The sequence below is a fragment of the Galleria mellonella genome, unplaced genomic scaffold (assembly GCF_026898425.1).
Source record: "Galleria mellonella isolate WM207_F2 unplaced genomic scaffold, CSIRO_AGI_GalMel_v1 utg139, whole genome shotgun sequence".
NCBI classification, from domain to species: Eukaryota; Metazoa; Arthropoda; class Insecta; order Lepidoptera; family Pyralidae; genus Galleria; species Galleria mellonella.
Genome location: NW_026441995.1, coordinates 2,137,503 through 2,149,835, shown reverse-complemented (window position 1 = coordinate 2,149,835; position 12,333 = coordinate 2,137,503). Strand labels below are relative to the sequence as shown.

At 33.8% G+C, this 12,333-nt stretch overlaps 1 protein-coding gene across 1 annotated transcript in view; it reads right to left on the bottom strand.

Annotated features, from left to right (window-relative positions):
- Positions 1 to 878: 878 nt before the first annotated feature.
- The window catches only part of LOC113513969 (probable chitinase 10), a 147,346-nt gene continuing 135,891 nt past the window's right edge, over positions 879 to 12,333 (bottom strand). Inside the window, exons 12-19 of the mRNA XM_052903427.1 lie at positions 11,682 to 11,899; positions 10,031 to 10,185; positions 9,311 to 9,482; positions 8,350 to 8,466; positions 7,402 to 7,537; positions 6,080 to 6,252; positions 3,860 to 4,061; positions 879 to 3,221 (exon numbers count right to left, since the gene is read on the bottom strand). Coding sequence (XP_052759387.1) covers positions 3,007 to 3,221; positions 3,860 to 4,061; positions 6,080 to 6,252; positions 7,402 to 7,537; positions 8,350 to 8,466; positions 9,311 to 9,482; positions 10,031 to 10,185; positions 11,682 to 11,899 — 1,388 coding nt within the window. The 3' untranslated portion in view covers positions 879 to 3,006. The remainder of the gene's footprint in view (positions 3,222 to 3,859; positions 4,062 to 6,079; positions 6,253 to 7,401; positions 7,538 to 8,349; positions 8,467 to 9,310; positions 9,483 to 10,030; positions 10,186 to 11,681; positions 11,900 to 12,333) is intronic.

Genomic DNA, 12,333 nt, shown 5'->3' with positions numbered 1-12,333 from the left:
TGCCGGGCTCAGACTTCTACCAAACACGTATCAAACGTACTCATGTTAAGTTAAAATTTCGATTTTATAATCTGTAATAAATATCACTACGAAAATTTCATTTCAAAAAAGAATTTCATCCAAATTAGATAATTTTTAGTCCACCCAGTAATCGCCGGAAGAGAACTCTTGCAGTTTTAATCTAACCAGTTTTTTTTTTTTGATGGGCGAAAATGGTAAGGTAACCCCGCCTGCGCTAACGGGATACGCTGGCGGGGCACCAGTGAAGGGTGATAGATGAGAATGAAAACAGGCCAGTTAGCCCATCATGATGAATTCATCAAGAATTAACCATGATAGTTTCCAAGGGGAACTGCGAAGAGGTCGACCTGGTTGGGTATATTGCTAGCAATGGGATTCTCAGTCTCCATTACTAACAATCCCTTTCCCCTCCAATCTCACCAGTTGTACATCTTTGATCAAAATATGTTTAATTAATGTAATTGTTTGCAATAAAGTATAAATAATAAATTTATGGTTTAATATTATAACTATTGGTTTAACTTATGTGTAATTAGATCGAATGTGAGCATATATAGCATGACAGCCGCTCAAGTCTAAGAGTCCGGAATGATCTTGAAACTAGTCGAGCTCATAGTTGGGTTTTTCAAAAGGGGGGTAAAGAGGTTTCTTCAGGGTCGGCAACGCACGCGTAATACCTCTGGTATTGCAGGCGTAACCGCTTACCATCAGGTGGGCCGTATGCTTGTTTGCCACCTCAGTGGTATAAAAAAAAAGCTCTCTCGACCCATATTACACGTAAGTTAAACCGGTAGTTAATACATTAAAATATTTATGATGTGTACTTACGAATCTTTTAACAATAAAATAACTTTATGTTTTAAAAAAAAATCTTTAATAATACTCTTACGTCTCTCTGTTATCTAAATACAATATTTACAATCTTAAATATACAGAATAATGTTCCATCGTCGTTTTGTTGTTGCAAACATTATTTTAATTCGTACATGACCATACAATTGGCAGCATGAAAAGGCAGTGATTTAGCTGATTTGAGTATTCAATATTAAAATAAAAAAAAAAGCTCTATTACTACTTACAAACTAAATATTATATCTATTTAAAGTACCTATCCCAAAAATACACAATATTCATTTGGAAATTTGCTTTCAATTTCAATACGATAAAATTTTTATAGTGCATTATTTAGATTATTATTTTCTTTATTTATTATTATTGTAGTCTCAATTTTATATTCGACTACCTTTCAACTCACTAATTCGTATGTATAAATTTCAAAAATGATAAAACCAATGAAACTAACTACTCGTATTTCTAGATGGCGCGTCAAGACGAAACATAGACTGGATATTAAGTTACACTGTTTAAACTGCATCTTAGAAAACTGCATTCAATTTAGTGCGACAGTTTATACGGAATACTGGAACAAACATATATAGTTCGTCAATATTTTTAAAAAATATTGTTTTGATCTATACTGGACACACTAAGACCTCTCGTATTATTTTTTTCTTAAATATCTTCCATATACAGACATAGTCCATTTCAAATTTTGTTATATCAGTAAGATAATATACTATATTATATACATATATATTTGTTATTTTTTTGCCATTTGTTAGACTCTAAAATTTATTGTCTTAACGCCATCTTGAATAAATTTCTAACAGCAACAATATTAGTATGAGTTTATTACAATCGTGTTCTTTGATTAATTCATGTATCGACATGTTCGATTTTAAACTAATTCTTATACACATCATATTGTGTAAGTTTGGGAGGGAGAAATTAATTAAAGTAATCATAAAATATAATTTATCAGTAATATAATATATTATACACCTACATTGTTCAATAATAATGTTAAAAAATTTACATTATATCACACTGTCTGCTATTCGAGACAAACCAACGAACGCCAATAAATAAACTATTTTATATGATGATGCCCCATTAATACATATATAAATATTGGTGGATCGTTTCCAAGTTGAATAGTGTCTAACTAATTGTATAAAAAAATGTTTAGATCTAGATAGAGTGTCTCCTTATAAAACGCTTTCGACAAAAGTAGCAGTTTTTTTTTTATATTTACTTTTAAAATTGTGTCAGTGTTTAAATTGTTGAATTTTATTATACTAATCGTCATTTTCTATATATATATGTCTTTTATAATAATCAATGTTATACTTTCTAACTTTCGTACATCCTAACAAGAGTTTGAACGTTTAAGCATTCATTATAAAAAAAGACGCTTCAGCCAACAGTTGGCTGATAATTATTGCAGCGTTTTTTTATATTACACACTCCATCTAGGTATAGATGATCTAAACTTTAAATCTACAAAATATATCATTATTTTTGTGTACAATTACTAAACAGTATTATACAATTTTTTTTCAGGTTTACGCAAATTATTTGGATAATGAATATCAGAATTAAAAGAGTTCATATCTAAGTATGGCAACGTCTTTATCATCGGTAAATTTTCAAAAGCAAGTAAAAACATTTCAAGATTTTAGAAAAAATATTTATAAAATACCCTGAACATCAGTCATAGCGTACCATTGCGTAATAAATTATGTTGTTACTTTATATTTTGCTTTTTAAATTTAATACTTTTTTACCATCTAAATAAATTTCGGTGATAGCTAAATAAGAATCAAAGAAATCTTAAAATTCACGTTTCAGTTCACTATCAGATCATTTTTTAAATAATTATTCATAAATATTGAAATTTGTTACTTCTTTTTAAAAATTCAGACTTTACCACAATCGAATATGAACGCTCTTAAATCATCTATAAACAACATTCCAGTGTCTTGACCAAAAGTCATCAGTTATTATTTTACATAATTTCAGTCGTAAATTAAGTTAAAAAATCCAAATGTCATCAGGCAAATTGATATAAAATCCATATATTGTATTTAAAAGTAAACATGAATAGAAAATTATTAAACTGGTATATGATGATATGCATGAAGTTTATCGTCTCGCCGCAGGAGCTTGGGTATGATGGGTGCATCCTTCCACATTCTCTGGCCAGTCGCAAACATTCTCGTTAGGGTTGAAAACGAGGTTAGAAGGACAAGGCATATGGTGTTTTCTCTCGCCTTCGCACATGTAGTACATAGTGCAGTCAGCCTTGTCGGGGTGATAGGAGATATGGCCATCTTCTTCTTCGCACGTCACTTCATTGGCTATAAAAGTGAATTTTGGTTATAATTTTATAAAAATGTTGGGATTTAATTAGAAAATAGAGATTCTTTATTCTCATCATCATCATCATTTCGCTATCATTAATGTTTTTTTTTATACAACTTAGAATGACAAGCAAGCTGACAGCCCACCTGATGGAAAGTAGTAACCGTCGCCAATAGATATGAGCAGTACCATGGACATAACAGAGTATCCTGTTTCGCTCATGTCTCTCCCCCATGTGTTGCCATTCCTGACGACTCAGGTGTTATTCCTCTGTACTCTGTAAATTTACGCCATATCCCACCCTTCAAACCGAAACACGGCCATGCAAACATAACTGCTTCACGGTCAAAACACGAATAGGACAGAGGTACCCAAGCAATCGACTTTTGTACAGTCTCCCTCTGGGGAGACTTTGTACAAAATTCGATTGCTTGAAATGTGTATGTGACTACCAATATTTAAATTTTAAGCCTTTTGCAAGTAGAATCTGTATATGCGTTAGTGCAGAAAAAGGTATTCTCCATTATTACTCATTAAAAAAATATTTTTCTTATGATTATATAGTTTTCTTATAATTTTATGATTCATAAAGATATAAACATAATTTGGAGTTTATAATTTAAATATCACTTACGATCTTTTGTGGTGTACTGTCCACTGGAGCTTGATGATTCATAAGGCCCATCGAATTCCAATTTAACTTTGTAACCGGAAAGTTCTTGCTTCATTGCGGTGATGAGGGGATACTTTCCTGTACCGCATGATCCCCTGAAGTCATCCATGTCGATAGACCATACCATGATCCCACCAAATCCTTCTTCCTTGAGCCACGCCATCTGTGAAAACAAATTTATCTTTTTAAATTCACAAACTATTTGAAGAAAAATTTTTAACTCTGGATTTGGAGTTGGGAAGGGTTTGTTAATATTTGTGAATCCCAGTGCTATCAATATACAATTGACAGGTCGACCTCCACGTGGTCCTCTATAAAAGTCATCGTAACAATTAACTTTAATTTGGATATCCTGGTACTATAGTAAACCAACAGCATCAGTGAGAATAACATTTCATTTTCAATCAAAAATCCCTGCATTTGAATTTATTCAATCTAGTATTATATAACATTTCAGTTAATTTAAAATTTCAAGGTATAAAAAAGAGCCCAATTAAAACTACCTGTAAAAGGCAAGTGTGTATGAAAAGATTAATGAATGTCGAGGACGTCAAAGAAGTCGGAGCATTTGGCATTCTATTGTTTCTGTCTATTCCAATGGGAGACAGGCGTAATGGATATGTTTGTAACTTCAAGGTATGAAGGAATAAAACCTTAGTATTCAAGACGTTATAGTGCCTTTTGCGATATCTTTTTTTTTTTAAACAACTTAGAATATTGACGGCGGTTTTTACCACTACTTGTAACAGTTTCCTATAGATATTAATATTCAAAAGTTCCATAAAAATGCATCCAGCAATTGAATGCAATTAGAATAAGTTCTTTTCTTTTAGTCCATTACTATTTCATTAAAGACATATTTAAAATAATATAAATAATAAAAAAACAAGTAATCCAATTAAAAATTTTACACACTACTAAAAACTTAAACACTTGAACTTAATTTAAATAAAAAAAAAAATTATATTATTACGAGAAAATTTGTAAAAATGTTTGTATATTTTTTATTCAATCACTCTTAAACACCTGAACGGATTTAAATGAAATTTGGTACAAGGTTAGGTTGTATCCTAACTTACACGTAGAATATTCGTTGTTTATTGGTATTACAATAGTATAAAATCTATAAGTATGTATATATATGTATATGTGTAAGCATATTTTTGTATATTGTATATGCATGTATTTGTATATATAAGTAATATTTCTTTAATGTATTTATGTATATATATTTATATATATATATTTTTTATACAACTTAGAATTGCAAACAAGCTGACGGCCCACCTGATGGAAAGTGGTAACCGTCGCCTATAGACATGAGCAGTGCTATGGACATAACAGAGTATACTGTTTCGCCCATGATACCCCCCATGCGTTGCCATTCCTGAGGACTCAGGATATATATAATCATAATATGCAGTAGTTCCCCACTGTATGTGTTGTGATTTGTAAGTCAATATCGATACGTACGTGTAATTGTTTATCTGCGACAATTTTCAATTTTTTCACCGCATAATTACATTTCTGTTTCGCCAAAGATTGACTGCGAGAGAATACTATGTAGTATTAAGTCCACCTTTTGTACCAGACATTTTTTTGTACAGTGGTCATTAAAGAATAAATAAATAAATAAATATTTTATATACTGATTCACGCGGACGAAGCCGCGGGAAATAGCTAGTGGTAATTATAAGGATATGAAACCATATTATTCACCATTTCACTAAACAAGATTTATTGAATAAAGGAATCAAGTAAACATAATTTGAGATTAAATCGAATGAATTAAAAAATCACGAGGAATTAATTCCAACTAAGTTCCGCAGTCCTTTTTATGCAAATATTTTAATGTTCTGAATAACTTGTAATTAGGACTGTACAATCAGCTAACTTAATGAACGTTATTGTTGGGAAGAAAGCAAATTATAAATTACCTGACAAATGTATTATTGAGAAAATGTTATTTAAATTTAAATGTTGCCTTTAATACGAAATAAGGACTAGATTTTCTCTTTGTTTAAATGTGACCTATTCGTATTATATAATATTCATATATTTTTGCCAAGTATGACAACTACTGGCAAAACGAGACCTATATTCAGCAATGGACAGTTAACGGCTGATATTTATTTATATATGATGATGATGATGATGATGATTAAATTTCAAATACGTTACCTTTGTTTTAAGCGATCTCTCGTCGTCGAAACCCACCCACTGGTCTTCTCTGTACGCGAACGGCACCATTTGCTCGTTATCCCAAACCAGAGTGGTGTTGTCTTCCCTCAGGAATTCGCATATTTCATAATACGACATGAAGCCAGCCTCGTTGGTGAAGCGGCCTGCTTGACCTGTCATACAAAATTGTATCAACATCACTACATAGTATAAAACAAAGTCGCTGTCGCTGTCTGTCCGTCCCTATGTATGCTTAGATCTTTAAAACTACGCAACGGATTTTGAAGCAGTTTTTTTTTATAGATAGAGTGATTCAAGAGGAAGGTCGGTGGAGGCGCCCCTTTTTAGTATCAGCATTACACCCATGCGAAGTCGGGGTGGGTCGCTAGTTGATAATAAAAAAGATTGTGTCCCATAAAAAAAACCGACTTCAATTGTGAAAAAACCCGTTATTTTGGTCTGGAAATTAAACTATAGAACCGATTTTGATGGTTTCTCTACAAAACTAATCTTTTTTTATCTAAAAAGTATACACATTTAGATAAAAAAAAATTACAAATGGGTTTACCTTTAACTTAACTGAGTAACTGAGAGGTAACAAACACAAAGAAATATAACCAAATAAGAACCTCTTTTTTCGAAGTCGGTTAAAACACCGATTTTGAAAGCAACGCTGGTAAAACTAGTTACTTTTATTCAAATACCAATCTACAGAATCGATATTGATGAAGTTTCTATAAGACTAATCCGAAAGTATGTTTAAGATAAAAAAGTTTTTTATTTGTTTTTAAATAACAAGCATACAAAATAAAAATCCAATCGAAACGAAAACCTCCTCCTTTTTCGAAGAAGGTTAAAGAAGCGACTTAATCACGATAAAACTGATGATCATAGAGTTTTTTTTGTAGATACCCTACAATGATTTGTTTTGTACGCAATATTTACACAATAGGGTTTATCCCTACATTGTAAATATTGCGTGTTTACGTATACATTTTGTTTTACAATAGACACATATTTTTTGCTCCGCAGACAAAAATGGATGCTTCGTTCTCTATGAAATTAAAATGGGACCAAAACGGGAGTAAACTCAACCGACTGATTGCAAAAAGAAGTGTGGAAATCAAATAAGAATTAGCAAAATATTCAGATCAATTCTGAACCTAGTTTTTTTAGGAGTCGCTTAAAAAATACCTTTTCTGCAGTTGCCAACCCGCTTGCCGTACGTGGCAACTATTAGCAAACCCCCATAAGATGGAGTTCTATATTTAGCAGTGGACAGTAATAGCTGGTACGATGATTATATGAAAATCAGTATTTACCGCCACCGGAAGCAGGAGCGCCGATGTCGAATTGCGTTTCGTTGATGAGCGTGAACGACCTGCCGTATGTCGGCATACCAATCATCAGCTTCTCTTTGGGCGCCCCCTGCCGGACCCATTCGCGGGCTGAATAGTCCTGTTGAAAAAGTCCAAATTAGAGAATAACCTATAATACTAGGGGGAGACTTTGTACAAAAGTAGATTGCTTACCTCTGTCCCATTCGTGTTTCTACCGTGAAGCAGTTGTGTTTGCATGGCTGTGTTTCGGTTTGAAGGGTGGGATATGGCGTGAATTTACTGGGTACAGAGGAATAACACCTGAGTCCTCAGGAATGACAACGCATGGGGGCATCATGGGTGAAAGAGTATACTCTGTTATGTCCATGGGCATCATGGGCTCATGTCTATAGGCGACGGTTACCACTTTTCATCAGGTTGGCCATCAGCTTGTTTGCCATTCTAAGTTGTATAAAAAAAATATCTGTGGCAGACTACTATTGAAAGCATCAATGATGTTTATAATACTATTTAATACCTGTATTGCGCGAGTCAAAGGAGCGTACTGAAGCAGGTTAGTTCTGATTGACGGGATATTAAACGTAACCGGATTTTTTTTATACCACTGAGGTGGCAATCAAGCATATGGCCCACCTGATGGTGAGTGGTTACCAACCTTGAAGAAACATCTTTGCTCCCCTTTTGAAGAATCCCATGCTTCCCATCTCTTGGGAAAAACCTCGGCAGGGAGCTCATTCCATAATCTGAGTGTTTTTAGGAGAAAACATCTCTGAAACCGCGTTGTACGCAACTATTTAGGTTGTAGGGTATGAGAGTGAACTTCCTGTCGATGGCGAGCCGTACGATGGTAGAAAGTGGCCGTGGGTATCAAATTGAAAAATTCCTCTGGTCACAATCCGTTGTTGGGTGACGACGCTATGATTTACTTACCACTGTAAGTTTCTTCTGGTAGCTGGTCGCACTTTCTAGAGGGAACAGTGGGCTGTTGTGTCCGACCTGGCGCTCCCACTGCCCGTGGAAGTCGTAAGTCATTACGTTGATAAAGTCCTGCAATTGGAGAATTTTTTTTATCGTTAATAATCGAGACTAGAATTTTGTCGTCGAGCAAATGCCTTGAGGCAAAAAGAGGGGCGGTAAATTGAGAGCAATAAAAAGGTCAGTATTTTTTTTATATTGTTTGGTTATATTAGTAGTATTTACTTATTAATGTATTTTTTAAATAGTACCTACTTAGTTATTTATTTATTTATTTATTTTTGCCTATTTGTGGGTGCTGTCGCATATTTCAAGAAAATAAGGTTTGTTTCTTTCTTTCTTTCAAATATGATTTATACCTGGATTAAAAAATATTTAGATGTGGCACATGCTGTTAATACTTTTCAAAGACTAACAGCCCCGTTGTTAGCACAGTTCTAATAGGGCGCCTATTGGGGGAAAAGGGATTGTTTGTAATGGGGTTTAATTGATCCATTGCTAGCAATATACCCTATCAGTTCGACTTCCATGCGGTTCCCCCTGGAAACCATCGTGGATTAACCACGATGCTTTCCAGGGGGATTCCAGATCTAATGCAATTCGTCACGATGGGCTAACGGACCTGGTTTATCGTCACCAATCACCTTTCACTGGTGCCTCGCCAGCGTATACCGATAGCGCGGGTGATGTTACCATTCCATTATCACCCATTAAAAAAAATTAGGCTGATCACCGCGCGATCCCTCTTGGAAACCATTGTGGTCTATTTGCAGTGATATCATCACGATGAAGCAATTGACCTAATATTGTTCTACTGGTTTCTCACCAACGTATACCAATGGCACACATGTTACTATTCCATTTTCACCCTATCAAAATAATAAGATTTAAAAAGTAGAATTAAAAAGTTATTTACCAAATATTTGGAAATCTCGGGCACGTCGTAACCGGCGGCGATGGCTTCGAACGACGCTGGTACAGCTGCAGTTAGTAGCAGTCTTGGCTGGCCGGATGACTTCGCTTCACCCTCGAACGCGAGACGTAATTCCTTCAGGAGCGAAACGTAGGCCGCGCGGTCGTCTGCGCCTCTGTAACAGAATATTATGAAATACTAACTACATCCCGCGGTTTTGCTCGCATGAATCAGCATATAAAGAATCCTATGTGCGAATATTAAAGTAATTATTACGTTATCTATGGTCAAATTGAGAATTTCCGCTTTTTAATTTAAATAAAATTTATATCTCATATGTATACATATTAGCGTCAACAATGGTGTATTCCATACTAACGGAATCCCGTATCTTTACCCATGTGATCAGTATATAAAATATTCTAGTACATAGATAGTTAAAATCTAACCTACCACTGTACCAAATTACATTCAACTCCATTCATTGTTTAAGTGTAGTTGAGTAACAAACATTTTCATACACTTTCGTATTCTATTAATTTTATAATTTTAATTTATTCATGCGGGTGAAGTTGTAGGAAATAGCTAGTTTTTAATATTAATAGAAATTAAAAAAAATAGCAGAAATCCAAAAAAGTAGTATAATCCTTATATAGCTTATACCATATAAGAATGTTATGTAATTTTTTATGACGATAAAAATATTATGATATGTTCCCTCACCTAGGATACTCCCAGTCAACGTCCAAACCATTGAACTGGTAGTCCCTGAGAAACTCGATAGCTTCGTACACGAACTGATTCATCCTGAACACGTTGGACGTGAGTTCCTTGAAGGGTGTGGAGCCGAAAGCCCAACCGCCGATGGCTAGGAGTATCTGAAATTATAAATAATTAAGGTAATGCTGCATTTACATCATCCAATGCAGTACTCTGAGACATAGGAGAGGGGAAAGCCTTATTCTCCTGATAAGGGGAGGCAGAGATATGATGGATTCATCACGAGAAGATAAATGATGAGATTTCATCCTTACCTATGCCACAGATAATATAATACTATACTAGCTTATTACTAAAAGCGTATTTACTGTCCAACCTTGTTAAAACAGCAGAAAAAACCCGAAAGGTTTAAGTGGTATTTAAAATCCATAGTATTTGAATGTAATTAATTAAATAAATAAAAAAAAATATTATAATATACAATATATGTGCGTATATATATATAATTATTTATAATTTATGTAAATATTTATTTTAACTTCTGTTTAGCACTACTACTGCCCACTCACTGCTTCCTGTGCCACTGTCTTAGGTTGACTGGAAAAAATCTCTTTTAGAGCTAAGTTCGCCTTTGCTAACATTGTTATTAACTTATTGTTGTTACTGTATGTTTTAGTGCAATAAAGAATATATATGTATATAATCAATTTAGAAACAAAAAGAAACATTTTGACTAGTACACTTTATCACGCTGCGCCTATTCAAGTTATACCAGCAATATCTATGACATTTTAATTTTGTCAATATAATAAAATGAAATTGAAAATTAAGCCTGTGCCAGATAAGTCACGATCTTTTGAAGAAAAACTCTAAAGGCTTATAAAGAACAGCACGTACTCGTATGTAGTTAAAAAGACATATTGAGAAAGCTGATATTGTTATGATATGGGTAGGCGTTAGCACAAGTAATAATTTAGCAAAATTTTGCGTCGTAAAAGTAAAAGAGACTTTAATATGGGACCGACACGGAGGGTTCAAAATTAGGGATCGAAATACAAAAATATGAATGAATTGAAGATCTCCTTTTGAAAAAAGAAGCGCAATTTATAATCTGTTGTCGGAAAACATTGAAAACAACCTTTCTTTTTTTAAAAGGCCAATATCACAGAATATGTATTATTTCTTTTGTTAGATATAACACTTGCATTTGTATTTTGTAGTACTCTACATATGTACGCTGTGCTACATTGCAGCGAATATGCGTTAGACAATGATAACCACAGTCTAAAAAATTTTGTCTTACTAGCCGTCTAACACACATCTCGTATGACCAAGTTGTCATGTAATCGTTCAGGATTCAGCATTGGACTACTGCGTAGTCCTTTAACTGTGATAATAAAGTTTTTTACCGTATTTTGCATTTTACATATTTGCATATATGTATATAATATACAGTAACACTGGTACAAGGTACCTATTCATTTAGCATTACTACTCTCCACTCCAGGCTCCACCTTATTTCTCCTCTTTTTATGACTTGACTGTATTGAAGAGCGTACAGCTTTTGATTCTAAATACATATGCACGTGTACAAACGTCATTATGTTTATCAAAGTTTAATTATTTTTATTGTCTAATTAAAAAAAAAAATTACCTTCAAATTAGGATTCTTTTCCCTCAGAGCCACAACTTTGTCGTACATATCGGCATCTTTTTCATCGTTCTCGGCTAGTTTGTGATCTTTAAGTGTCGCGAACGCATAAATAACGTGAGTACAAAGAGTGGGATCCACATTTTCTGGTGTGAACCGACCGGCGCTGGGCCTCTTCGAAGACCACGAAGTCAGGTAGCAAAGCACTTGCGGTTCCCGCTCTGCAAAAGACAAAATCCATTCGTCACACAATCCGAATCGAATTAAAGTAATTTTTCATAAAAACGTCAATTCGCGAGATTGGAAACCATAAATCATTCAATCAAACAATATTTAGCTTTGGAAGTGATTCGATTTCCAATATCCAATTCAAATGTTTCCAATATGAAATCTGTCACTCATGAGTTCGAATGTTTTAAATTAATATATTGATATAACCTCGACATTCTAGCCATGATTGTTTAAATATATATTTCTTGCAACCAAAACTCTTAACCAGTCAAAAGTACTATTGACTAGCAAAATCGGTCAAAAGTACTTTTGACTGAACAGGTCGGTCAAAATTAATTAATTAGCATTAGTAGGTTAATTAATTTGGATTAACATTTGGATAACTATGGATTTTAAGTACCACTTAAACCTCTCTGGCTTGTGT